A 26,242-nucleotide genomic window follows, 5' to 3' on the forward strand; every position below is an offset into this window, starting at 1 on the left:
GGGTGTCTCCTGTTGACGCAGCGCAGCCACCGCGGTAAGGGAATGTAAATAAGTCGATGGGAGGTATGCACGTTTTGGCACGTAGTAGCTTGTGTATCTCCCGCTGACACCGCTAGCAGTGTCGACCAGGCCTGGGACACTGGAGGAGGTGGGACTGAGTTAAGGTGGAGAAGGAGAGCTGTTTAACTAGGGAGAGTATAACCTGGAGGGACAGGAGAGCATAGGTCGAATACCAGGAAAGCATGAACCAGGCAGGGAGCACATTAAGCTGTGAAGCCGTCCGACAGGGAAGCGGGAGGCTCCATTCGTGGGCCCCTGGTATACGAGGAACTCCTGGCCGTGCCTTGCAGGGGAGAGGGGCCTGAAAGGGACCTTCCCAGCTCATGTTTAGATACTGCTGGCAGTGGTGCCGCACAGCACAGGACCAGCATAGTCTCCAGAGCACGCAGCACTCACAGTGGGCGGGTTTGCAGCAGGACTCAGCTCCCATGCAGGTGCCGACAGGAAGCACTTATCGACAGCACAGTGGGAGATGCTGGAACTGAGCTTGCCTGAACGTCTGCCCCCAGCCGTACAAAGGCCAGCTGGTGCAGGGACCTTGCTAACAGAGCTTCCGGGACTATTCTGGCTCTCTCAGCACCACCCAGCCACTGGTGGGCCATCGTTAGCTGCAATGCCACACAAAAGTGTGTCCCCTTGTTGCTGCCCGCCCTCCAAACCCCCTCTGCCCCCATTTGCTTCCAGAGGGATGGTCACAGAGGTGAAATGAGTCAAGGTTCCTGGGCGGCTAGGGCACGGGGCCAGGAGGTGCCAAGAGAACATGACAGGCAGAGGGTTAGCTACAGTCTCTAGCGAAGGGATTTAGTGCGCCAACAGTTCACAAGGGTCCTGAGAGCAGAGCTCCTGCAGCATAAATGGCACTTCCCATTGTTTGGTCTGTAGCCCTTCCGTCCATTCGTCTGTCTGTCCAGCCCACCCTCACGTCCACAGCAGCTGAGCACCTCCTCCTAAGAGGGATTCTCTTCGCAAAGCAGCTGAGAAACACATGGTGCCCACACGCCCAGTCATCGGGGAAAAGAGAACAGAGACAGACAGCAGCTCTCCCCCACCCAGAACCGCTCCACAAGCCAGTGCCTCGCTAGTCAGTGCGAAGGATTTCTCCTCCCTTCCCCCTGACTCAAGGGTGCCTGCCAGCCTTCACAAGCCCAGCCCATCTCCTCGCCAGCCGAGCCATAAGCCAGGTGATCTCAGAGAGCACCGCAGAAGGCTGAGGCTGTCAGCCAGTAAGAGGTTGTTGTCAGAGCTCCAGACTGAGCCCTGACGATCTCAGCTTGCTGGACACAGGTTCTTAGATGCCCCTAGTTCCATTCATCTTGCCAGGACAGAAGCGGATTCTTGACTCACCTTCAGCAGCCTTGGTTTCAAAAGCAGGGGACACCCAGTCCTTGTTCTGACACAGCTGGCTGACGTACTCGAACGTTAGCATGGTGCTAATACAGGTCAGATCCCTGGGGTACAGCTGCAACAGGGACACAGGCTCAGTCTCTAACAAGTCACAAGCAGAAGACGACCCAGGACAGAGAAGTCTTGAAGACTGGTGACCCCATCCCAACCCTCCTGATCTCCCTTGTTTCCACTCTCATCCCTCCCTCTCACTTCTCCTTAACCCGTCTGGCTCTTTCAACTTCAATAAGATCCTGCTTGTGTCTCTCTCATCTTAGAAGCCCACTTTTGACTCCACTTGCCTCTCCAACTACTGCCCCATCTTCCTTTCATCACTGAAGGCAGTGCCTCTATGTCACTGACTGAGCTCCCCTCCTCCAATCTCATCCTAGACCCCTCCAGTACAGCTGCTGCCTCTTGCGCGCCATGGAAACCGCTCTTGATGAAGGCTCCATGACCTATCCCTAGCCAAGATTGGAACCAGTACTCCATCCTCATCCTCCTAGACCGTTCAGCCACACTCTTCTTGAAATCTTGTTCTGCCTTCGCTTCAATGAGGGTCCTCTCCTAACGCCCTCAGCTCACCTTCAAGGTATCCTTATGTAGCCTCCACCTTTCTTTTGGAGTTCCACAGCGTTCTGTCCTTGGTTTCCTTCTCCTCCCCCTCTACACCTTCTCTCTAGGTAATTTCAGCCACATACATAAATTCAACCACCATCTCTACGCGGACGACACTCAGATCTACCTCTGCTCCAGACCTGTCTCCTCTCTGTTGAGCAATATATGCTAGCTAGCATACCCATCCATCCATCTCGTAGTACTATGTATGAGCTGCTCCCCATGTATAGCAGTATCCATCAGGCACAAATATTATAGCACTTGTATAGCCAAAACTGGCCTACACCTGAACTAGAACCCTGTTCACTTATAGTAAGCATCCCGTAACACTTCCCGTTAGCTGCAGTAGAGAGGAAGTCTGCCAGGATCAGGATGTAGAAGTATTTCACCATAGCAACTGGTAGGAAGTTATTCTCACAGGCCAGTACTGGACTACCCAAAAGGAAGAGGATAAGATATCGGATTGAACTTCCTTTCCATATCAGTGTTTTTGAAACTAGCACGCCAGGTACTGGTTCCGGAAGGTACTCTCCTAGATTTGTACCAGGGAAAAACAAACAGGGACAAACTGATGGCTTGAATGAGTGACGTAAAAAACAAATGCGTAACTTGTAAAGTCATCCTATAAACACTACCTGCTGGGAGCACACCTTCTGCGTAAGGTGAATGTGAATGGCTTCTGAAGACTGGTATCATGCAGAACCTATTTCCCTGTACTATATTATTGGCTGACTGACCCTGGTTATTTGGGCTCGGAGTATCTTTCATAGCAAATCAAAGTGTGGTCAAACAATTGACCATACAATTTATCAACATGTCCAACCAAAATCACACTCAACCTGGCTGAAAACCAGAGCTCCTCATCTCCCTTCCTGAATCAAGTTTTTCAATTGCTGCGTACAACAGCGTCACTCAGGTCTGTAACCTGAGACTCTCTAGGTCCTCGCATCAGGCTACATGCATCTCCAGTTCACTCTGCACAGCTTCGGTAAAACATGGCCTTTCCGATACATGCACACAGCTCAAATCATCTCCCATCTCAAATGCTGCAACACCCTCTTCCTTGCCTTGACAAATGCAATCTCGCCCCACTCGCATTCATTCCAAACGCTGCTGCAAAGATCATTTTCTTAACCTGCTGCTTTAACCAAACTCCTTTCTTTGGACTCTTTACCAGCTCCCCTTGGTCTACTGCATCTAATGTAAGCTACTTGTCTTCACTTACTCTCTCTCATTCATAGTTGTGGTGTCTACTCTTGCCTCTCTCCAACTCCTGGTCCCAGCCTCTCTTGCTCACTTGTCACATTTTTAAACAAGCACCTCCATGCTTTCTCCCGTTGTCCCTCACACCTGGGAGGAGTTTCCCAAAAACATCTGCAAAGCTTCCTCACTGCCTTCCTTCAAATCTCCCTTAATTATTTATCCTAGCGCCTAGGAACCGTAGTCACAGGCCAGGACCCGTTTGTGCAAAACGGTGCACAGATGGAACAAAAAGACAGTCCGTGTGCCAGAAAGCTTCCAATTTAAGCATAAGACAAGAGACAACAGATGGATACAGACAGAGAGACAGACGGGGGAGTACACAGAGACAGCCCGGGTCAGCATGATGGGGAGTGGTCTCAGCGTACCACAGCCGGTTGTCATGTTCCACGTGGGTATCACAGCGGAGGAGAGTTTTGAAAAGGATAACGAGGTGGCTTTGCAGATGTTCACACCTCCCAAGTTCTCCTTAAAACGCTCCTTCGCCAGGACGCCCACAAAAGACAGAACGGTGAGGCTGCTGGCGTGCCGAGACCGCTGCCCCTCACACTGATCAACATGGTCTCACTGTTTCTTTGTAGTTCACTGTCTGTCCCCATCGAACGTCTCATGCTTAGATGGCTTTGGGGCAGGAACCAGCTTTTTGTTCTGTATTTGCCTTGTGCCTGGCACAACGGACTCCTGGCCCGTAACTGGCTCACTGTCCCCGCACCCGCCCCTGGAGACTCACGGCTTTGGGGATTTTCTGGTAGGTCAGCCCTTGGAGATGCCTCCAGTTCTCAGCAGTGCTGTGGACATGGCCACTCTGTGGTTCCACCCAGCACTCAGTGACTAGGTTCAGCTCTGTGTCCACTTCGATGGCCTCCACCTCTGTGTCATTGTCGTCATCTGTAGAGAAGCTAGAGAAGAGCGTACGTGGGGTGACCATCCCGCATGTCAAGACGCTTGCTCAGGCCTCTCCACCACAGTGCTGCAACAATGGCTGAGTGGGCTCCAGATGTAGCCCCAGGGCAAAACCACACGCGCAGCGCCCCGGAGAGCAGCCCTCAATGGCTAGCTGCCCCTCCCAGCAGGCCATGCCCAGCGCGGCACACCACACCGGCACTGCCCCGCCGAACCGTCGCTGCCACGGCCCGCCCCATCCCACACGCTGCCTGGCGGCCAGCAGCTCCAGCTCCTGCGCTCAGGCCTCTCAGTGCTGCCTTGGAAGCTGCTCCCTGACCTCACCTGTCCTTGGTGGAGGTGGAGTGCGGCGGGAAGAGGACATACTGGACAATGCAAGTGTGTTTCTCCCTGCCGCCACTGCTCTCGCTGGCAGAGTCGCTCTGGGGACAAGACGCTGCGTGAGCCCGACTGGCAACAACCTACCCCCTGCCTCCTCTGACCGGTCAGTGCGCCCCCACAACCGCAGCTCCCGCGCATCCCTCTGCCCTAACACTGCACCTCCCCGAACCTCAGCCCCCGTCACTGCAACCCCCAGATCCCTCCCCGCCCCCCATCTCACCACCAAATCCCCCTGCCTCTCACATCCCTCTTGCTGGTAGGGAAGTGGAAAGGGAGCCTACATCTTCCTAGCAGAGAACTGCCCCCCCAGGACTTGGGGGGCCCCTCCAAGCCCAGGGCCGGGGAGAGGACAAGAGCCCCCCTGGAGGCAGCAGACAAGGCACTTTGCCCCAGGGAAGCGAGGGGGTCTTCCCACGCTCATTCCCACGGTGTCTCAGACGGGAAGCACTGTCCTGTGGAGGGCTCCCCCATGCATGTAGGCTGGCTGGGGCAGGGACAGGACTCACCCGTACGGGCAGCTCCAGCACCATATTGATAATTCCATCTCCACTGGATGCAAAATGGAAGCCCTCTGACAAACGGACCCTGGGCAGCACCAAAGAAATGCACTGGGAAATGAACACTTCCTCTGCCCGCCCCCTCCAGGAGCGCCTCAGCCACACAGGAACTCCCCAGAGCTCCTCCGACGCAGGGACTGGGTGCGAGTCCAGCCCTGACACGCACCGGCAGCAGCTTGGCGTGTTATACAGGATGGCCCAGAGAGAAGCCGAGGCCAGGCCAAGCCACTATGCCATGCTCCAGGAGACACCGCCTGCCCTCTCCCGCCCGACCCCAGGCCAGGAACCCCTCTCCCAACAGCAGAGAGCCCCCCAGTGAGTCCCCTGCCCCAGTGGTTCTGGCAGTTGCTCAGAGTCCCACCCAGCCCTGCCCTGGGGCCTGCACCGAGCCACGGCACTTACTCAGTGAGCGTGGACAGCAGCTGGGCCACAGCGGTGATGGGCACGGCCGGTGCCAGCCCCGACTGGATGCACCAGATCCAGCGCTGGTGGTAGAAGTAGCGGGAGAGCGAAGCCAGGGTGGAGGAGGCAGTGCGGTTGGCCACCATGGTGAGTGGGCCAGACATAGGGGGGTGCTCCAGGTTAAGGACGAAGGGAGCCCGGTAGTCGGAAGGCAGCTTTTCATACCTGGGGGGAGGCAGAAGGAGAATGACCAGCCAGACAAGGCCTGCACGTCACAGCATCCCTGCTGACCAGATCCTGGCTAGAACTGCACGGGCTGGGCCCTGCCCCCCAGTGCGCCCTCGTGAGCCAGCGATCATTTCTTCCTCCCACCCCTCGCTCTGGCCAGGGGTCTCCACTGGCTCACACCCACAGCTCTGTCAGGGACACAGCGTCCCAGCGCCACAGGCCCTGGCTACCAGGGAAGCAGGGAGCAGGTCTCATCCTCAGCAGCTCCCAGCCACAGACGGCTAAGCACAAGGAGTCCCCAGCATAGCCTATCCCCGCCCCACTCCACCCCCACTACCTGATCAGGAGCTTCTCCAGGGGCTTGTGCAGCACTACAAGGCAGGGTCTGTCCGAGAGGGCTGGCTGGGCCCCTGCCACGGGTGGAGACTTCGAGGGAGAGCTGCTGCCAAACGTTTTCCTCTTCACTTTGGGAGTTGCCTCTTTGCTCTGGACCCTGTGGGGGAAGCGCAGCTGCAGGATCTGGTCCTGTAACTCCTCCACGATCTGTCAGGACAGAGACAAAAGGAAGCCTGAGCAGCTGTATTTAGGGATAACAGGGCATCTACACTGCACACGAAGCTGAGCTCGAATCTGAGTCAGAGCCTTAAGCGCCCCTTCCGTCCATGAACAACCCATCTGACCCAGATCGGCATCACTCAGGACCTAGGAGTGGTCAGATCCAGAGTCCCACCATGGCTCAGACTGCAGCCCTGTCATTCGGCAGTGTGGATGCGGCTCAAGCCACAGATCAGGTCTGCGATGTGCAGCATGGATACGTTAGCACAGCTGATGGACGCAGGTCCAGCAAGCGTAAACCCAGGTTTACAATCAAGCGTGGATGCTCAAGCATTGCCTCGGAAACACGGAGTTTGCAAGCCCAGGTCCCACAGACTCAGGCTTAGGTATGTCCATGCTGCATGCTCTGGGGACAAGCAACTCAGTGCGAGCTGCTTGTGCGATGTTGTGACAAAGAGGGTGAATGTGATCCTCGGAGACACAGCCAGAGAAGCACTGAACAGAGCAGGAGGTGATTTTACTTTTGTATGTGAAATCGGTGAGAGCGAGACTGGAACACTGCATCCAGCTCTGGTGTCCACATTTAAAATGGACATTGGAAGACTGGAAAGGGGCAGAAAAGAGCCACAAAACTGATTTGAGGGCTGGAGAAAATGCTTCACAGTGACAGACTTAAAGAGCTCAAGCTGTGTAGCTTATCACAAAAGACTGAAAGGTGACGGACTGCAGTTTACAAGTATTTCCAAGGGGAGAAAATACCAGGAACTAAAGGACCCTTTAATTTAACTGAGAAAGGGATAAGAACCACCAATGGCTGGAAACTGAAGCCAGACAAAATCAAATTAGAACAGAGGCACAATTGTTTAGTCAGCGAGGGTGACCAGCCACTGAAACAATGTGCTGAGGGAGGAGATGGACTCTCCGTCCAGAAGAGATGCGTTAGCCAAACAAGTTATTGGACTCAACACAGGGGAGTGGGTGACGTTCTCTGGCCCGTGTCATACAGGAAGTCAGACTAGAGGATCACAATGATCCCTGCTGGCCTTAAACTCTCTGAATCAACAGCCCCTTTCCCAACACCCCATCAACAAACAGCTCTGCTCTGTTGACAGAGGCACCAGGAGAACCACCCCACTCTTGTCCCATTCTCGATCTGCAGGAAACTGACACAGGAAATCCCATTACACAGGCACTGCCGGATTGGATCAGACCTGAGATCAGTGCGCTGGCTCCAACAGCTGCGGAGGAAGGTGCAAGAACCCCACTGTAGCCCATGTGGGATAATCTGCCCTCATACAGAAATCAGGAGCCCTAATAGTTACAGATTGGTTTGAGCCCTGAAGTGCAAGGGTTTTAGCCCTCCTGATATTCTTTTTTTAGCATGAACCCTTCTGGATATTTGATACCCACACAAAAGTCCTGCCTCTCTTTGAACCTTGCTAAGTTCTTGGCCTTAGCAACTTCCTGTGACTTCCACCATCACATTTCCTTCTCTGGTTTTAGTTTACCACCCTTCTATCTCACTGAATGTCCCGTATCCTTGTGTTAGGAGGCAGCGAGGACAGCGCTCCCAACCAACCTTCTCTAGTCCATTCCTTTTAGAGACTTTTCTTAAGTTTCCTGCTGTGTTGTCTGGATCTGCCACATCTGCGGGAGTTTCACATTTTGCTACCTCCCTCCTTTTCCAGACCATTTAATGATACAGGACCTAGAACAGAACCTGGGGGGCACCCAGGGTTGGCAGTTTTCATCATGGAAAATCCTACTGTTTCCTGTCTCCTTCACAGCTTCTGCTCCCTGCCTTTGGCTCTCACCCCATGACATCTTAGCTTCTTTAGTAGCCTTTTGCATGCGACTTTGTCAAAGGCATTTGAAAACCTAAATTATGTTAACTAGTTTCCTCTTATCCACTAACAATTAAAGAATTCTAATCGCTCAGTGAGTCATGTTTTTCCTCTGTACAAACCACACTGGTTACATGAAATCACATCATTATCTTCCAGGTGTTTTATTATACTATTTTTAATCATCATGTTGACCCATTTACCAGGCACAGATGTACGGCTTACTGGTCTGTAATTCCCTGGATCACTCTCAGAGCCTCTTTAAAATACAGGTACAATATCTGCTACCTTCCAAATCTCTGGTACAGCAGCTGCATTTTAAATTAATTTGTCCCAAAGGGCTGCCCGGTCAAGGTGTCAACTCTGTAAATAAGCTTCTTCACCATCCCAGCCCTCCATCACTCCCACACACACCTCTAGGGCTGCTCACGCTGTTTCCATTGCAACACAGCATTCTCCCTCAGACCGCAAGGCTGGAGGGGCAGGTGCCCGGCACTCACCTTGTTCCTGGCCTGGGCAGGCGTCCCGATGGGGAACCCCAGCCGGAGAACCATGCAGGGAGCTTTGGAGATGATCCGCACCACATAGAACGAGGAAGGAGCTGGATCCTCAGAGCTGGAAGAGGAGTTAGTCACTGACTGGGCAGAAGGGAGAATGATCTAACAGCGAGGCAAGGCCACAGTGGCAGAGGCCTTGCTATTCTGGAGCCCAGTGCAGAGTGGATGCTCATTCCCCAGCTGCGAGGTCAGAGGGTTTCCTGCTAGTGGCAAGCTGGGTTTGGAGTCAGTCAGGGGTTTCTGCTGAACCCACGCTAGGTTCTCCACCTGGCAGACAAGCAGGCCTTGCTAGCAGGGATCGGGCTGTATTTCCATTCCACAGCATGACAGGTGCAAAGAGAGCTGCTGAGTCAGACAATCCAGGGTCCGAGCAAGTGGGTATGAGAGAACAGACTACTGCAGTGGGGTTACAGCTGGAAGGCTTCTCGGCAAGAGGGGTGAGCAAATGTTAGCCAAGGGCTGTACCAGGCACATGGGGCAGGAGGGGGCCAGGAGCAGAGGGAGAGGGATCTGTACATAGGGGCTCTAACAACACACAGAGAGGATGGGGCTCATCCGAATGGCAGTCCGACAGCCCATGAACTATGGGGCTGGTCCTCATGCACAAAGGAATCTTGATTCCTCCCCCGGCCCTCTCCAAGCTCTGTATATCCCTCCAGTGCAAGGACCCCTCACCTGGGCATCAGTTTGACATAGGAGTAGCCTTCCACCAGCACAAAGCTGCTCCAGTCCCGCAGCAGGGAGGTGAGCGCCGAGTGGGAGATGCGGCACTGGATGGTGCTGTAGCGGCCATTGTTGCCAGGCGTGTGCAGGTGCTTTGGGACAGGTCTGTGGAGCATACCAGCGAGTCACTAGCCCAGCCCTGCTGTCTGCTCCCTGCAGAACCCCCATCCCCTTCACCTGCTCCTCTTGCCTGGGCACGGATCAGCCTGCCCGCCATTCAGCCACTAGGCTCCTCTCCTGCTGTGCTGTCTGGCTCTGGCACATCTGCAGGGAGTTCCCCATGTCCGCTGTCACAGGAACCCTGGCCTCCACCTCGGCTGAACTGCTACTTGCCTCCCACCTCCCCCTTCGTACAATGGAGGTAGCGCTACCTACCTGCTTCCCAGGGACCTAGGGGCTAAGCCTTTGATCAGTGCTGGATACTAGCCACAATGACCCTGCTAACAGGGTGCCTTCCCCTCCTTGGCTTCAGAGAGGGGTGTCCTAGTGGGCCGGAAGCCAGCTGTTGACTGCACTGCGCCCATCTGAGGCAATGGAGCACACGCACTTTGGAGCGGAGCCTAGCACTCACCTACCACAAGGTCAGGACACCCAGGGCGAGACCCAAACTGGCCCTGCACCTGGAGGCTGCCAGAACGGGCCCTGCCTGAGGTGGGAATCAGAGCAGACTCCCGCAGGCTTCCATGGAGGCGAGGGCCATTGTGAGCAGCTGGCAACACCTTTCTCAGCAGGACGCAACAAGCTGTACCTGTCCTTCCATACCCGGAAGAGGCCGCAGCCCCAGGATACCGAGCCCCCGTCTGAACTAGAGCTAAGTCCACTAAGGCAGCTGGCGGCGAATGAACTCTGTGCGCGTCTACACCACAGTGTAGCTCCCGCCAACTTCAGAGCCCTGCTGCCGTGAGAGGCGGAGCACGTAGGTCGACGCAGTGTCAGTGCTTATGTCAACCGTTGCTGCCTGTTAGGACCCATCCCACAATGCCCCACACTGACAGGACAGTCCTGGTGGGGCCGTGCCCGCCGACAAGAAGCTAGCGCGGACATGCTGAAGCAGTTTAATCACTGCAGTGGCTGTACATCAATTAACTTCAGTCAACAATTTTGTAGTGTGGACAGACATAAGAACGGCCATACTGGGTCAGACCAACAGCCCATCTAGCCCAGTCTCCTGTCTTCCGACAGTGGCCAATGCCAGGTGCACCAGAGGGAATGAACAGAACATTCAGTCATCGAGTGATTCATCTCCCGTCACCCACTCCCAACTTCTGGCAAACGGGCCAGGGACACTTCAGAGCATGGTTTGCATCCCTGAGCTCCAACATCCTGCAGGAAGGCCTGCTGAGGCCTGGGTGTGTAATTCCAGCTGGGAGGACACATGAGGCTCTGCAATCAGATTGTGACAGAGGAGCCCTGAGGGCATCCAACACTCCCGGGCGCTGCCGCCTGCCCTGGCCAGGATGCCTTCCCAGCCTGCAGAGGGTTAATGCATCAGCAGCATGGCCTCCTCAGGCTAACAGGCCTTCCCATCTGAGAGAGCCCAGCCTCTGCGGTGCAGCTAGCAGGCACCTTCCCGAGGCCCTCCTGTGCACAGAGCAAGCATCAAGAAACCCCGTGGAGCCCCCTTTCGTCAGCAAGGCAGCTCCTGCAGGCTCTGACTGCATAACCAGGCCCCTGCTGTCCCTAGGGCTGCTTTGCTACCCGCAGTCCGCACTGCCCAGTCCCCCCAGACGTACGTGTCATGCTCCAGCATGAGGACAATACGATGCATGTGCAGCCACCTCTGCCAGAAATTAGCATCCATAGAGAGGATGGGCTTCCAGTAGGAGGCAAACTGTGCGTGGCTGCAGTCAGAACCACTGTGCTGCAGGGACAGCACCTGAGAGAGACAGATGGAGAGCCAGGTTAGAGTTCAGCAGCTGGCTGCTGGTTCCCCACAGAGAAGGCACTGGCCTTCCCAGAGCCTGAGCCATGCAGACACCCAGGCGGCTGGCTGCAGCGTTCCATGCATTTCCAGGGCAGCGAACGCTTCCAAGCCACATAACTGAGCGATGCAGCCCCCGACAAGCACAGGTTTGCCAGCTCGGGCCTGCACACAGGTGGGAAGTATCCCTAGCACAGAGACAGACTGAGCCTGTGGCCCTCCTGCCCGCTGTACTGGAGCGCACCTAGCACAGATGCCACACGTTCGCTGGAGAGCACCCTGCACACTGTCTAGAACCAGGAGCCTGCTACTCACCCATAGGGTTTAGAGGAGCAGCTGCTGAAGCAGACTCCCAACGCTGGTGCCCCTAGAGTGAATAGTGCTCGGGACAGGACCGTCAGGGAAGGGCTGGGTCACACAGCACCGCACTGCAGCAGAACAGTGGGGCTGACTGGCCAGGAGAACAAGCAGCTACAGCCTGGGCCCTCCCTGTGAGGTAGCGACATCAGTCACCTGCACAGCTCAGTGGCCTGACATTGAATTCCTTGACCCCAGGCTATAGAGCAGAAGTGCTCTCTGGGGGGGGCAGGAGGCCTACCGGGGTGGTGGAGCCTGGGGGGATGTAGAAGAGGGGCACTCCGTTCTTAGTGCTCTCGGGGATGGTGAAGTGCTCTGGAACAGTGTCGAAAGACTGCAAGTGAACCAGCATCTGATCCGTCTGGTTGATGCTAAAAGACAAAAGCCACCATTAAATCTCAGGGGTGCCCTCCGCCGACTGAGCTTTGAGAGAGGGGCTGCCTTCACGCACGGCATTACTAGGCCAACCAGGGCCTGTCCTTGCCGGCAGGGGCGGGGGCGGCAGGATTCCCCGCCTGACAAAGGGCACACGATCAGCAGCCCAACCTCCAGGCGAGAGCTCAGCATCAAGGGAGCCTTAGGAAAGGGTTCCGCAGAGCAGTGGGGAGCGAGTCCTTACCTCCAGGTACAGCAGACTGGGAACACACTGCACAGAAAAGGGGGAGACACCCCAGCCTCTAGGGACACTGGGCAGATGCCCACAAGATCATCCAGTAACCCCCATGCATCCCGCCTTCCTGAGAGAGAATCACATGCAGCTCTGGCCTTCCGAGCAAGGCGGCACTGCCGGGCTTTGCCAACCGCACAGGGCACATATCCCCTGCTCTGCACCCAGCCCCACCCAATGGCTGGGGTCTGGGCGAGTGACAGCACAACAGATCAGCGCCCAGGGAACACAGCACCATCGGCCTGGGGAGTCCTCCTGCCTAGGACACAAGTCAATTCAAGTCCCTCTTCCCGCAGAGGGCAGGCAATCGTGTCAGCACAACTGGTGCTTCTCTTCAGACACCCCCCAGGTGACCCAGGAGGCCCGGGGAAGAGGGTGCAGAGATCCCATGAGCTGGCAAGTGCAGGGCTCAGACTAGGACAGCTCACCTCTGCAGGGTGTTCCAGAAGCGACGGATCACTGTGGTGCGGTACAGGCTGGTGATCGGCTTCCTCATGGTGCAGCTGATATCATGCAGGATGTCATAGCTGCCCTCCATCGTCACCTCCACCCACGTGCTGCGCTTGGAGGGGTCCAGGGGCCATGACGCCACAGCCAGGTATTCGATCCGCATATTGTGCTTCCACAGCAGAACCAGCTTCACTTCCAGCTGGGAGCCGCCTGTGTGGGCAGAGAGCAGGGTAGCGAGGGGCTGGGTCCAAGCCTACCCCCCAGGCCATGACCAGGCAGCACCGTCTCTTGCCCCCAGATACAAGCGCCACCTGGTCCGGGGCTCCTGAACTGCTAAGATTTCCAGAACACTTTGGATGGGATGGTCCCTCTCCATCATCCCACACACTGGGTTGGGACCAAACTCAGCACCCACAACCTGCCCTAGGTGCAGTGTGCCCGGGCTCAGCTCTGACTCCCCAGGAATAGGGCCTCCACAACCCCCCCTCCCTTTGGCAGCTTGTGGGTCAGCTGGGTGGCCCTTCCAGCTAAACAAGTTCGCTCCTGCTTCTTCTGGACTTTCCCCTCAGCCATTGCTGCCCGTTCTGTGCCCCCCAGCAGGGGAGCACAACCGGGCCGAGGCCCACTCAGAAATGGCACGCTCTGCACTGGCAGACGCTATTCTGTTCTGTACAGGTTTCTCCGCTGTTCTCCTCACCAGTGTCTGAACGCGGTCCAAGCACACATGAAGTGAGGGGGCTAGAATCCATCATGTGTGGTTCGTGCTCTCTCGCTCTCCCGCATGGAGACAGCGCTTTGTGCAGCACAGTGCGTTGCTGGGAAAATGTTTAAATGTACAGACTGCTGTGTGCGCGCCAGAGAAGTGCACCTGGCCTGGGAAGCAGGAGGTCAGATCCTCAGATCAGCCTCAGCGCCCTCTGTCTCCTGCACAGACGAGCTTTCCCCTTGTGAAAGGAAGTTCCATGGTGACCGAGGAGCAGAGCTTCATCCGGAACTGTCGGCTCTTTTAAACATCCTAGGCCCAGGCCCTGGAGCACCAAGATCCTAACCCAACTCAACAGTCTACGGAAAGCCAATGCAGAGCGTAGGACAGAGGCAATTTGCTCACGGTATCGCGTCTGGGTGCGGAGACATGCAGCAGCACTTGGTACTAGCTGGGGCTCCCTAAGGGGTGACAGCCTTCATGCCACACTCCTCCCACCTCTCCTCAGATGCTCCTGTCCCAAAGTGAACGAGCCAGCGTCCCCAGGGGCTGTTCTCCAAACTCCTCAGGCCCTGCTCCAAGTGCTCCATGCCGGCACTGGCCAGAGTGAGGGCAGGGCAGGGCCAGGGGAGCAGAACACCCATCACACATTACCCCATGGACACAACCCAACAAAACCAATCACCACACTGTGGAGTCATTCACTCCAGCACCCGCTAGCTCCCCAGAGCCTTCTCTGCTGCACAGCGCGTGGGGCTAATAAAACCTTTCCCAGGCCAGTGGCTGAAGATGCTAAGCCATCAAAGCAGGCAAGTCACGGGTCTGAAACAAAGCATCCCAACCAGCCCTGATACAGTGCTGCCTGCCTGAGTCTGCAGGCAGCCTCAGCTTCCTCTGCACAGAGCTACCCAGAGTAAGAGCAACATTAACTAGACCCTGGCGAGCAGCACAGCAGCTACCCAGAACCAGACGTGCAGCAGTGACCCAGTGAAGAAAGAGTCTGGTCAGTTTGCTGCTGAAGGCAAAGCTAAGCACAGCAGAGGCAGGAGATTACCTCCCAAACAGAGCCTCTCCCGTCTCACACAGCAACAAAGGCCAGGGAAAGGAGGTAACACTGCAGACACAAGTCCCCTTGCAGCAGCCCCAAGACAGATGTGAGAAGAACCACCTATGAATGAGCAATGCAGAACTCCTCCCCGCTCCATCTGTCACCCCACCTCACCTCACATTCAACGATAGTCAGCTTTTAGACTTTGTTACAGCAAGCAAAGTGAGCTGAGGAGTGGGGATCGGAATACCATTAAATACAAATTCCATCAGTCCTAGTACAAAACCTTGGGGGCACTTGCTGCTCGCCTCCTCCACGTGGGAAACTGCCCATTCATTTCCATTCTGGTTTCTGTGCCTCTGGCAATTTCCAATCCACAGCAGTACTTTGCCTCTCAGCCCAGGGCCACTCAGTTTCCTTAACAGCCTCTTTTAAGGGACGTTGTCAAAGGCTTTTGAAAGACTAAATTATTATAATCAGTATTTTGTAGACATGCTTAAGGAATTCTAAGTGATTAGTGAGGCACGATTCTCCTTTACAGAGGCTGTCCTGATTAGACCTGGTCACATCCTAGTCTCCAACCTTTTTATAATTCTATTTTAAAAATTGTTTCAACTAATTTACATGGCAGGAATTCCCAGGAACATCCTGCAGGATATAGGATGCAGGTACATTTTCTGCCCTCTGAGCCCCTGGTATAGATGTAGATTTTAGTAAGCGATTGCAAATTTTTGTTAGTTCAGATACTTCATTTTTAAGCTCCTTATGTATGCCATCTGGAGCAGGTGACTTGTTATTCTATTTGTTCTAGCAACTCTACTTTTGACACCTTAGTAACTGACAGTACTTCACCTTTCTTGTCCAAGAATAGTAGGTATCTCTCCAATACCTTCTGAGCTGAAGACTGATGCAAAGAAATAATTCAACTTCCCTGCTATGTCCTTCTCCTCCTCAATTGTTCCCTCGACTCCCAGCTAGGCAAGCAGACTGTGATTCTCCTGAAGGTGTCCTGCTTCTGTATACTCAAATGATTTCTTGCTCTTTGTGTTTGGAAGTTTGCCCTTCAAAAGCTCTGCTCAGACCCTAATTTCCACTGTACATGTCTCCTGCTGGAACGTATGCTTCTTTGCTTGGCTTTGCTAGGGTAAGATTTCCCTTTGTTCTCTCTATCTAGGAAAGACCTGGTACATTTATGGTGCTATAGAAATCCCACCCATGCTATTATTTCTGCAGCATGGCGGTACAGGCAGCAGTCCAGAAGGCTTAGGCTAACGTACGTACAGCACTACCTGCTGGCAGCCACTCTCTTCCTATGCAATGCTGCTGCTGTCTGCAGCCTTGGTTCAGTACTTGTGCCCATAGCAGACCTTGCATCGCTGCCACCGATGGGCACCCCCCTTGCCCCGCAGCTGCTCCCCACCTCTGAACTATTGGCATCGCTATATTGTGACACAGGATTTGCCTAGCAGGCACACAAGCACCATGCAACCGCACAGGGCAATCCTATGCATGTGCCATGGAGAACAAGCTCCTTCCAAGAGGCCACTCAGACAGGGTTTCCTGGTCTCACCCCACCGAGGCTGGCCAGCCTATGGCGAGCCTGCATTTAAACCTGTGTAACTGAGAAAAGAGCCCCAAGTTACAGAATACATGGTGTAGGCAGGTCACCTTTGGTGATGTTGACCTCACGGATGCAGTAGCCCTCACGCAGCCGGACAGAGACAATGCTCACGAGGTCAGCGTGCACCTCCTTCTCTGTGTGCTTCTTCCGCCTCATGGCCAGAGCTGGGTTACTGCTCACGGACACCAGGTGCTCATTGAACAGTCTGTGCTGGGACACTGAAAATAACGAGCACACATGTCTTGCAGAGGCAGCTCCTCCACTCCCCACCCTGCAGTGGGAGCCCACCCATCCAGGTGAGTGTTACATCCCTACAGCAACATTACCTACCCCTTTCCCCCCGCCCTGAGAGGCTCACTCAGAGACAGGACAGCAGAGGCCAGCAGGGGCTGAGGGGGAGGATTTGTAATGCAGCAGGGTGGGAGCCCAGCCAGAGCACATATGACTGGCTTGATGATCAGGAGCAGGCCAACCGAGTTACAGTTTAAGCAGCAGGAACTGTGAGGCCTGCACTGATCAGGCCCTGACTCTAGGAATTCTCATGTTCACCCCAGGTGCTGTATAACGACCAGGTAGCAGGGCTCCGAGAGCCTGCACTGCATGGCTTAAGAACTAACAAACAGCATTGGACGCCCCAAGCACCTAAGTCTCCCCTCACCCCTTCAGGCAACACCTCCTTTGAACCAGCCACCACTCGCAGACGGTGAGCGAGCGCTTCCAAAGAACTGCTGATGCTTCCAAGCCTTAAGGCCAGTTTTCAATGGACACAAACCCTGCCCCCTCCCCCGCCGCATGCTGAGGGGACACCCCAACGCTGGCATTGTGGCCATTTCTCTGGGGTCCATAACTTTGTAACCCACGCGCCCATCTGCAGACACGGTCAGGAAGTGCTCTGCAGAGCAGGTCAGCTTTCAGAGAGCCTCCACTTCCTCACACGCACTGTACTCCCGTGGCACAGGATCGTGCTCAAACTTCCACACGCATTCACGTTTGGGCACTGACCAAAGCTGGGCAGCACCAGCCCCAGGGGACTGCTGAGTAAGCATGTGGAGAGCAGGGGCTGGAAGGGAACATTAACATCCAACTATGCCCTAATGGGCCTGAAAGCACCCTGACCCCAGGAAGGGAGCCAGAGATCACGCTCCAGGATCCAGGCATGCTCAGAGCCTTGAGAAAGCCTGGAATGCTGCGGGCCTCAACCACATGCTCTGATACACTGAGCAGCGTGCTTGGTAAGCTGTCCACCCCAGACCCAAGCTCTCAGGGCTGCTTGAGAAAAGAGGACCACTCCCTGGCCTACTTTGCACTGCAGTAGGTATTTTCAGCCAGGAGGGGCCGGAAAAGGGCGTTCCGCACTGCCTCCCCCTCATCCCACTGCTACTGGGAGAGGACAAGAAGGGGACGCTGGTCTATCCAGGCAATGGTCTTCACCCACAGCACTAGGGAATTCCAGGAAGCCCATCTGCAAGGAGCAGGACACGCACGCTCTCCTCACCGCAGTAATACTCGGGGTTCAGGGACTCTCCGGTGCGCAGGAAGGAATACAGCAGGAAGGCCTTGTGATACACGTTCAGATCAAGGCTTAAGAGATCCAGTTCAGGGCATGTGGACAGGTACGCACCAAAAGTTGCCATAGCAATAAATTTCATCAGCTCCACGTTGGGGACATGGCCAAAGCTGCAGTCGTAGGAGTATACTCCGCCCACCTGAGGAGGGGCATAGAGAGCCGTGTGAGTGGTGCTCTGCCCAGATAAGCAAACTAGCATCAAACCCAGCGACCCCAGACAGGGAGTGTAACGCCCCTGCCAGGGGCTGGCGTACCTGCACAAAGGAGCAGGCCACAGTGCTACTCCGCAGATGGTTGAGCAGAGTCTCACACACAGCCACGTCCGGGACGCTGGTCACACCGTCTGTGATGATGATGATACCTGTAGGTAAGAAGGCACCATTTCAGAGCACCACCCCCTGCATTCTGGATCAGACTCCCCTCCACCCCCCAATGCATGTGCTGGCTTTATTTACATTATCACACCACAATCTGATCATGAAATGCTGCATCGCAGAGCTGCTGCCCTGAAGCCCTGCCCTTCCCCATTTGAAGAGCCCAAACACAGCTCCTTCGGCAGGCCCACTCTAAGCCCAAGGCTGGAGGGATACAGCCTTCCAGGCCAGGCACCCTGGATCCCAGGAGGTGGAACTAACCTGCACTGGAGTTGGAAGGCAACAGCTGCAGTGCCAAGATCCCCTGTCGGATCATGCTGACGAGGCCAACATCAGCAGTGACCATAGAGACTCCCGGCTTCCTTCCAGAGGGTTCCTGTGTGTCACAAGGACTCTCCTGGCTAAGGGGCGACAAATCTACCTGGCAACAGGAAACCAATAAGAAGCCTGTCAGTCGCACTCCAACCCTGCTCCATCCCACTCCTTTTGCAGGTGTCCTGGAGTCTAACAGCCCCATACGTTACCCCAGCTCTAGTGGGATTTAGCAAGTACGGTAACCTTTAATCTTCCAGCTCTTCTCTGTCCCCTTAGTGTGACTGTCCCCAGAGCTCTCAATAACTACTGGCCCCTGAGAATATTAGGGGCCAGAATTCCACCTTAGGGTCTTATGTACCCCATATTCTGTCTGAGCAGAGCTTGGGCTTGCCAGATCTACCCCCAGCACGAGCAGAGGAGGAGATGCCAGGGCCACTAGATGCCTCCTGCAGTCGGCACTAGGAGACCTCTAAGGGCACTGCAGTTAGACACCCACGGCTGGCTGGTGCCAGCTGATGTGGGCTCACACTGCGGGTCTGTTTCATTGCAGGATAGACTTCTGGGTTTGGGCTGCAGCCCAAAGAGGGTCCCAGAGCTGCAACGCGAGCCTGCAAGTCTACCCTGCGATGAAACAGCCCTGCAGCCAGAGCCCCAGCCAGCTGGCACGGGCCGGCCACGGGTGTCTAACTGCAGTGTAGACATGCCCTAACTCTCCTTCAATCTAGTGGAAGCTGCAGATGTTCAGCAGCCCGCACAGTGGAGCCTTAGGTCTCTCTTGCAGGGCATCTAAGAAAGCTAGGTCTCCTTTGCCCTGCCAGGGGGCACTGTTCCTGGAGGCGCTGTGAGGAGACTCAGGTATATTTGTTTATGACCTATGCACTTATTTATGTACAAATGTGCTCGTACAAATCTATTGGTCATATAAAAGTAAGAGTAGCCATGAGCCCTTCAGGTCTGGGAAAGCTCGGGACAGCTCTGCTGACCCCATCACATATAACTATTATTTTGTACTCTTGAACCAGATAAAGATAAAAAAACAAAAAAGCCAGGCACAATCACAGGGATGCTCTGCGGTTGGGGGAAGATACTTGATCAGCAAAAATTAAAATCCCTCAGCGCGCACTGATACCCTTTACTTTGCTGGATCCCATAAAGTCATCAGTGTTTGCTGGCAAGGACACAGTCAACTGAAAATCTAGGCAACCACAAAAATAAACACATACATAAATGCAGGTGCTAGCACATCCTCTGCTCGACAGCCTCCTGCCCCAACCCACTGTCAGTTTCTGTGGTCTTACAATGACACTTGTTTAGAAGTGTTTCTCTCCCCCCCCACCCAAATGGGGCTGCACAAAATGCAAACCGGTACACAGTGAGGGGACTCTGCACAAAATGCTGTCAAAGTATCTGCTAAACAGACTCTCTAGGAACGTTCAACATTCCTCCTAACATTAGCAGGTAAAACACTCCCAGTCAGAATATTAGGTTTATGGTGCTCCTTTAAATGCGTGACTCTCAGGCTAAGGACAGGCTCCCATCTGAAGCTTACATAACAGGCCCATTTTAGTACAAGCCAGCATCCAGGTAGCCCCTCCCAGAGGATGGGAGGGATGGCAGGATGGGAAAGTGGCCCCAGAGAGCCTAGATCTCTCCTCAAATCCATCCAGGAGGCTGGGAGGAGAAGACCATCACCTCTGCCCACCTCACCTGGGGTTTCTGTTCATACTGTTGTTGGAGCATCTCAGCCACTTTATTCTCAAAGGCACACAGCTGTGTGTAAATTTGCTGCAGGAAGGTCTCTCTCTTGGTCTCATCCAGCTGACAGCCTTGGAACAGCACCTGAGCCAGACACACATGGGAAAGACATTACCTTAGGGTTTTAAACGGCCACCCATCACAGTGGTTTCTGACCGACTGATCCAGACACACACATATATACTACCCTAAGGAAACACCCAGAGAACAAAAGAGAGGGCAGGTCATTAAGTCATGACAAGAAAGGCCTCACACTAGCCTCCTCTCTGTAGTGATCCTGGGAGACACCCCATCATGCATCTGTCAACGTCATTCTGGGGCAAGAGGTTCCTGCTGCTGTAGGAGTCAGAGAGAGGGAAGACACTGACCAGGAGGAAATAGAGCTCCTTGTCCAAGTCCCTAGATGCCTTTAACTTCAGCCTAACATTTCTCCAGAAGACATGTTTCTTTGTTCTACTCTAACCCATATACAGCCTGATCCAACGACCTGCTGATAACTGGCAGGATAAAGGAACAGCAGCCTGAAGTGAAGAAAAAATTAGGGTAGGGACTAGGGAAAAAGCCTGGGCAATTGGACAGTGAAGTGCACTGGTCAGGGATGTGGGGGCTCAATCACTGCAGATAGTTCACAGCAGGCTAGAGATGATGCTCTTATCATTCATATTACAGCAGCACCACGAGCCCCAGGCAGTGTCAGGGCTCCATCATGCTGACTATTGCGCATACACAGAGTAAGAGACCGTCCCTGCCCCCCAAAGAATTTACAAGATGACATGGAGGGAACAGAATGCAACACACAAGCAGAGTGTTCAGGAGAGGATAGGCACACAATTTGTCAGCCCCATTCCCTCTCCCCCCACCAGAGACGAGCAAGAGAGGAGGAGAGGGAAACAACTAGAAATATGGACAATTTTATTTAGATGAGGTGCACACATATATACACCTTTCTCCACCCCCTCACCCCCAAGAAGTGCACAGCTATCCCCATCTGCACCTCAGCTCAGGGCTAATTTCTTGTAGGCTTCATGGAAGGAGTGGGTCTTGAGAAAGGGTCTGAAGGAGGAGAAGATAGTGGCCTTACAGATTAGTTCAGTATGGCTGGAGGAGATACACTAGAACAAAGCACACGGACGTCTGTGGGAGAACTGGACAAGCAGGCAGTGCTGGCTGACATCAGTGACAGAGCGCTAACAGGAAGGGCAGAAGGAAGAGTCCTCGTTACGTTTATTACAGGAGTGTGTAGGGACTAACCTGGATTGGGGCCCTCTTGTGCAAGTACTGTACAGTCAGTAACATCAGTCCCTGCCCCAAGCAGCTTACATTCCAAACACACAAGACAGATGCAAGGTAGAGGAAAGGGATAGAACATATAAGCGGGGTGAGAAGAGCAATGGTCTGCAAATGGCATGGTAGCACCATTATTTTTGAGGGGTTAGGTTTTGCTGGGAAGGGTTTAGCTACATGGCTGCCTTCTGGCCCCATCAACCAGAATTCAGTTGTTTAAACAGGAACTGCCCTTGCACATACAGTTTATAGAGAATCTGAGCTACAGTCCAATCTCACTAGGCAGCCACCCAGAAAGGTAAACTGAAAAAAAAAAAAAAAAAAAGGAGTTTAATTCACACTAGGGCAAGGGATATCCTAGATGCACTTTCCTTAATTAACAGCAGGCTCCTGCCCACAGATCCCCATCTTTGCTTGGCATTGCTATAGTGTGTGATGCCCACATATGCCAAACCTCAGCCTTCTGCCCAGATACATGACGGAGCTGTGCCTACAGAAGAGGCCTCGCGTTACACCAGACTGCAGGCTCTCATGAAGCAAGACTACATCATCATAAATAGCAGTGCTCAGACAACTCACATCTCCACTTCCCTAGGATCTCACCAGCAACCAGGGCAACAAGAAGTCCTCACATACAAAGATTGAGGGAGGGGAAGAAGACAGAATTTTACCTGGTGGGATTGCAGGCCGATGATGGAGGAATATGCTTGGATGGTGACAAAGATCTCCGGCTGGTAGGTAATTTCTGAACCAGGGATTCGAAAGGGTTTTAGCAATCCCACGAGGCATCGGAAAAGGGCATGAAACACCTCATCAAAAATTATCTCCCCTGTCGAGTCATCCTGCCGAAGTACAAAGAATAACTTTTAGATCTTCCCATTGGTGTCCTTGGTAAGGGTCCCTAGTGCATGGAGTTACACCACACATCCTTCTAGAAATACTCTGCAGAGCCCCAGCAGGGAAAGGCGAATATTCCTGGGCTAAGAGGGGCCAGCTCCCAGGCAGGCAAAATCCATGCACAGATAATCTCTGAAAAAGGAGGAGGGATTTCCTAGCAAGTGGCAGCTGCTGGCACACATTGTGTCAGCTAGGAGCCAAGTTCTCCTGGCACAGAGCAGGGAGATGCATGCTCACAGCAAGCACAGAAGAGTAAGCCCTTCCACAACAGAGAAGGCAGCAGAAGCTCCTTGTGGGCAGAGCTGTGGGGTACACAATGAGAGTTGAGGGGACACACACTCACCACAATCCCTGTGGAAGGGCTCAGGTCAAGCTCAATCACAAAGCGGTACTGTCGTGCCAGGAAGGTGACCTGTGTGGAGGGCACTAGGAGGTAGGGCCTAGGCCGGACAGACTCGTGGGGCTGCCACCCATTTGGCAGGATGCTGAGAACATCTAGTTCGTTATCTGACTGCACCTACAAGAGAAGAGAAACACCAAGTGAGTGAAAGCCAGGCGTGCAGTGAAGCAGGAAAAGGAGCAGAAAAAAGAACTGGGATAAAGACTTTCACAGGGTCCCGAGGCTCCCAAAGAGCAGCAGTGGCCAAGGGCCCTACAGCTTCTCTCCGACTTGGCCAAACCGCCAATGCCAGAGGGCACCGATGGGCCCACAGCACCATCCTGCCGTCAGGCCTGGGCACACGTGCTCACCAGCTCGGCCTCAGGCACGGCCCAGATGACTTGATGCAGGTGATTGAGGAACCAGGCGAGGCGCACATTGCGGGAGATCCGATAGTCTTTCTTCATCAGCAGGAAGACCTGTCCTGCCTCTTCCACCTGCAGTGAAGGGGAGGAAGTCTCCACGTCACTAGGCAGCGGACGAGCAGAGAACACAACAGCTACGCGGCCTGCTTCTCTGCCATGCACACTGCCCGCCCCGCTGTGCCGCATCCTGAGCCAAAGCTGGGGGCCGGGTCAGCGGTTGTGCTCTGCTCGAGGGCTGTGCAGCGCCGGGCACAGCAGGCCAAGGCGGGCAGCACGGCGACCTGCCCGGCCAGTCACTGCGGGGCTGTTCGCTGCAGAGCCCAGCGCAGCCAGGCCTGGCCCAAGCGCCGCCGCCAGCACAGCCCGCCCCGCCCCGCCCCGCCAGACCTGCAGCCGGCGCCGAGCCCTGCACCGCCGCGGGGGCGGCCCCTTCCCGCGGACCCCGGCCCCCAGCCCACTCCCCCGTAACCCGGCCCGGCCCCGGCTCCAGCCGGGCGGCGGGTACCTCAGACTCCGCTCTCTCGGCGGCCGCCATGGCCGCGCGCCCCTCCCCCGCCGTGCCCGCGAGTGCCCCCCCGCGCGCACTGACCCGGAAGTAGAAGGGAACCGCGGGAGGCGCCGCCCCCTGCGCGCGGGGACAGAGCCGGAGGCGCCGCCGAGCAAGACCGGGCCGGGCCGGGCCCCTCAGCAGCGTCGCCCGCCATGCAGGTGAGCGGGGCCGGGCCTCCCGCGGCGGTGCTGGCCTGTGGCGCTGGCTGCGCTGCTTAGCGACCGGGGCCGAGCCCGGGCGCGGAGACCCGCCCCCCTCCTACCCCCCGGCTTGGGCGGCCGTCCTGCCCCTGACAGCAGGGCTGCGCTGCGCCGCGCTGGGCGGGCCTGGCGCCGGGGCCATCGGCGGGACGCGAGCTGGCGGGCGAGGCTGCGCCCCGGGCGGCGGGGATCCCGGGGGCGAAGGGCCGGAGCGCGGTGGCCGGGGCAGGAGCCGGGGCCGGGGCCGGGGCCGGGGCGGGTGTCGGGCTCGGAAAAGAGCCAGGCGGCTGCTCAGCAGACTAGAAATGCGCCCCCCCCCCCCCTGCTGCAGCCGGTCACGGCTGGGCTGAGCGGAGCGGAGCGCAGCGCTGAATGCCGCCCGCCGAGCCGCGCTCCGTGCAGATGGAGACCGCGCCTGAGCAGCTCCCGGCCATCGCCGCGCTGCTCGCCTCCTCCCTCCGCCTCCGCCACACACGGCCCCAGTCCCCAGCAGAGGGGCTGGAAGAAGGCAGCCAGGACAAACCCAGAGAGCATTTCACCTGCACGGGCAGTACCAGGGACAGGGCGAGAAGTGATGCCGTGGGTCTTTCACCTGCCCCACACCGCATGGACACAGGCCCTTACCCGGTTCAGTGCCTGTGTTGGCCTGCTGAGTCAGCAGTCTGCATGGATTAGAAAGCCAGCTGTCAAGGCACTTCTTGCCCTGCTGCTAGACTGTCGGCATATGTGGCATTACCCATACATCTTCTTAACGAGGGGGGACCAGCGTGACATTTGAAATCAAAACAAGGGCCGTATCGAGTTCATGCCTTCGATGACCTTCGTGAGTCCCTCATACTTAGCCTAGTAAAGAGGAGGTGAAGGGGTGACTTGGTTACCCCTATAAGTACCTGTGTGGGGAACAGATATTTACTGATTGGCCCTTCAGTCTCGCAGAGAAAGGTATAACATGATCCAGTGGCTGGAAGTTGAAGTTAAACAAATTCAGACTAGAAATAAGGTGTAAAATTTTAACTGTGAGAGTAACTGACCACTGGAAGAACTTACAAAGGGGTTGTGGTGGATTTTCCATCATGTGCAATTTTTAATTCAAGGCTGGATGTTTTTCTAAAGGTATTTTCTAGGAATTATTTTGGGGCAGTTCTCTGACCTGTGCAATCTAGGAGGTCAGACTAGATGATCACCATGGTCCATTCTGATCTTGGAATCTATTAAACTACTTTGATCTCTATATAATTGCAGAGATGCTTGGGACTGTAGCTCTGCTAAAGAGTAGGCTGAGGATTCATGTGTCCCCCATTTTCTCCCTTTTCAGTTTTCCAGTTTCCCTCTCCAAATCAATAAGGTTCTGGGCCTTAATGCCTGGAACATTCCCTGAAATCTCAGAATTGATTGAATGTAGTATTCAAGAGATCATGTGACATCAAGTAGAGTATGAGGCCTTCTCAAGTGTAGCCATTTAAAATACAGTCTTGTCATCTTGGCATGAACATTGAAGATCCTTGTTAATCTCTTCATTGAAATCCACGCTGGCCCTGTTCATTTAAAAAAAGCAAAAACCTATAGCAAATATGGGATACGTCAGATAGACTGTTTAATTAAGTATCTGTATTACTGTACCACCTAAGAGGCCTACTCATGGGCCAGGACCCCACTGTACTAGATTCTGTACAGACACAGCACTAAAAGACAGTCCCTGCCGCAAAGAGTGTACATTATAAGTACACAACAACAGACATGGGGGAGCACAAGAAAAAAATGAGACCGGGCAGTATGATGGGCAGTGATCTCAGCACACCAGCAGCCTAACTGTTGTCAAGTTTTTTGTAGGCATCGTGGAAAAGGATAGTTTGAAGAAGGAGAGTTTTACAGATATTTACAGGGAGCTTTTTCCAAGCATGAGAAGCAGCATGGGAGAAAGCACAAAAGTGCTTGTTTGAAAATGTGACTAGTAGGCAATGAAGGCTGGCATCATGGGCTGATCAGAGGCGGAGTCAACATCTTGATGGTGAATGAGAGATGATAGGCAGGGTGGGGATAGGCCATGAAAGGCCTTGAAAGTGAAGACAAGCAGCTAATGTTTGATGCAATAGAGAAGATGGAGCCCGGAGAGGGATGCAAAGAGAAAGATGACGGTCAGAACAACTGACAACAAAATTGTTCTTTGCAGCAGCATTCTAAATGAATGTGAGCAGGGCGAGAATACATTTGTCAAAGCCAGGGAGAAGGATGTTGTACTCGTGATGTGAAATGATGAT

General features: G+C 54.7%; 2 protein-coding genes across 2 annotated transcripts in view; one reads left to right on the top strand and one right to left on the bottom strand.

Annotated features, from left to right (window-relative positions):
- The window catches only part of SZT2 (SZT2 subunit of KICSTOR complex), a 63,747-nt gene extending 39,967 nt beyond the window's left edge, over positions 1-23,780 (bottom strand). Inside the window, exons 1-20 of the mRNA XM_067567834.1 lie at positions 23,740-23,780; positions 23,181-23,306; positions 22,774-22,947; positions 22,205-22,375; positions 20,202-20,333; positions 18,441-18,600; positions 18,060-18,166; positions 17,734-17,944; positions 16,286-16,456; positions 12,845-13,076; positions 11,991-12,120; positions 11,205-11,347; positions 9,424-9,576; positions 8,692-8,806; positions 6,130-6,335; positions 5,565-5,789; positions 5,112-5,190; positions 4,549-4,646; positions 4,052-4,220; positions 1,405-1,519 (exon numbers count right to left, since the gene is read on the bottom strand). Of these exons, the coding sequence (XP_067423935.1) occupies positions 1,405-1,519; positions 4,052-4,220; positions 4,549-4,646; positions 5,112-5,190; positions 5,565-5,789; positions 6,130-6,335; positions 8,692-8,806; positions 9,424-9,576; positions 11,205-11,347; positions 11,991-12,120; positions 12,845-13,076; positions 16,286-16,456; positions 17,734-17,944; positions 18,060-18,166; positions 18,441-18,600; positions 20,202-20,333; positions 22,205-22,375; positions 22,774-22,947; positions 23,181-23,306; positions 23,740-23,769 (2,947 nt within the window). The 5' untranslated portion in view covers positions 23,770-23,780. The remainder of the gene's footprint in view (positions 1-1,404; positions 1,520-4,051; positions 4,221-4,548; positions 4,647-5,111; positions 5,191-5,564; positions 5,790-6,129; positions 6,336-8,691; positions 8,807-9,423; positions 9,577-11,204; positions 11,348-11,990; positions 12,121-12,844; positions 13,077-16,285; positions 16,457-17,733; positions 17,945-18,059; positions 18,167-18,440; positions 18,601-20,201; positions 20,334-22,204; positions 22,376-22,773; positions 22,948-23,180; positions 23,307-23,739) is intronic.
- Positions 23,781-23,841: 61 nt separating this feature from the next.
- The window catches only part of MED8 (mediator complex subunit 8), a 29,547-nt gene continuing 27,146 nt past the window's right edge, over positions 23,842-26,242 (top strand). The window contains exon 1 of the mRNA XM_067567748.1: positions 23,842-23,942. Within this exon, the coding sequence (XP_067423849.1) occupies positions 23,937-23,942 (6 nt within the window). The 5' untranslated portion in view covers positions 23,842-23,936. The remainder of the gene's footprint in view (positions 23,943-26,242) is intronic.

This window comes from Emydura macquarii, unplaced genomic scaffold (assembly GCF_026122565.2).
Source record: "Emydura macquarii macquarii isolate MOO-44397 ecotype Brisbane River unplaced genomic scaffold, CSIRO-AGI_Emac_v2 contig_2805, whole genome shotgun sequence".
In the NCBI taxonomy this organism is placed as follows: domain Eukaryota; kingdom Metazoa; phylum Chordata; order Testudines; family Chelidae; genus Emydura; species Emydura macquarii.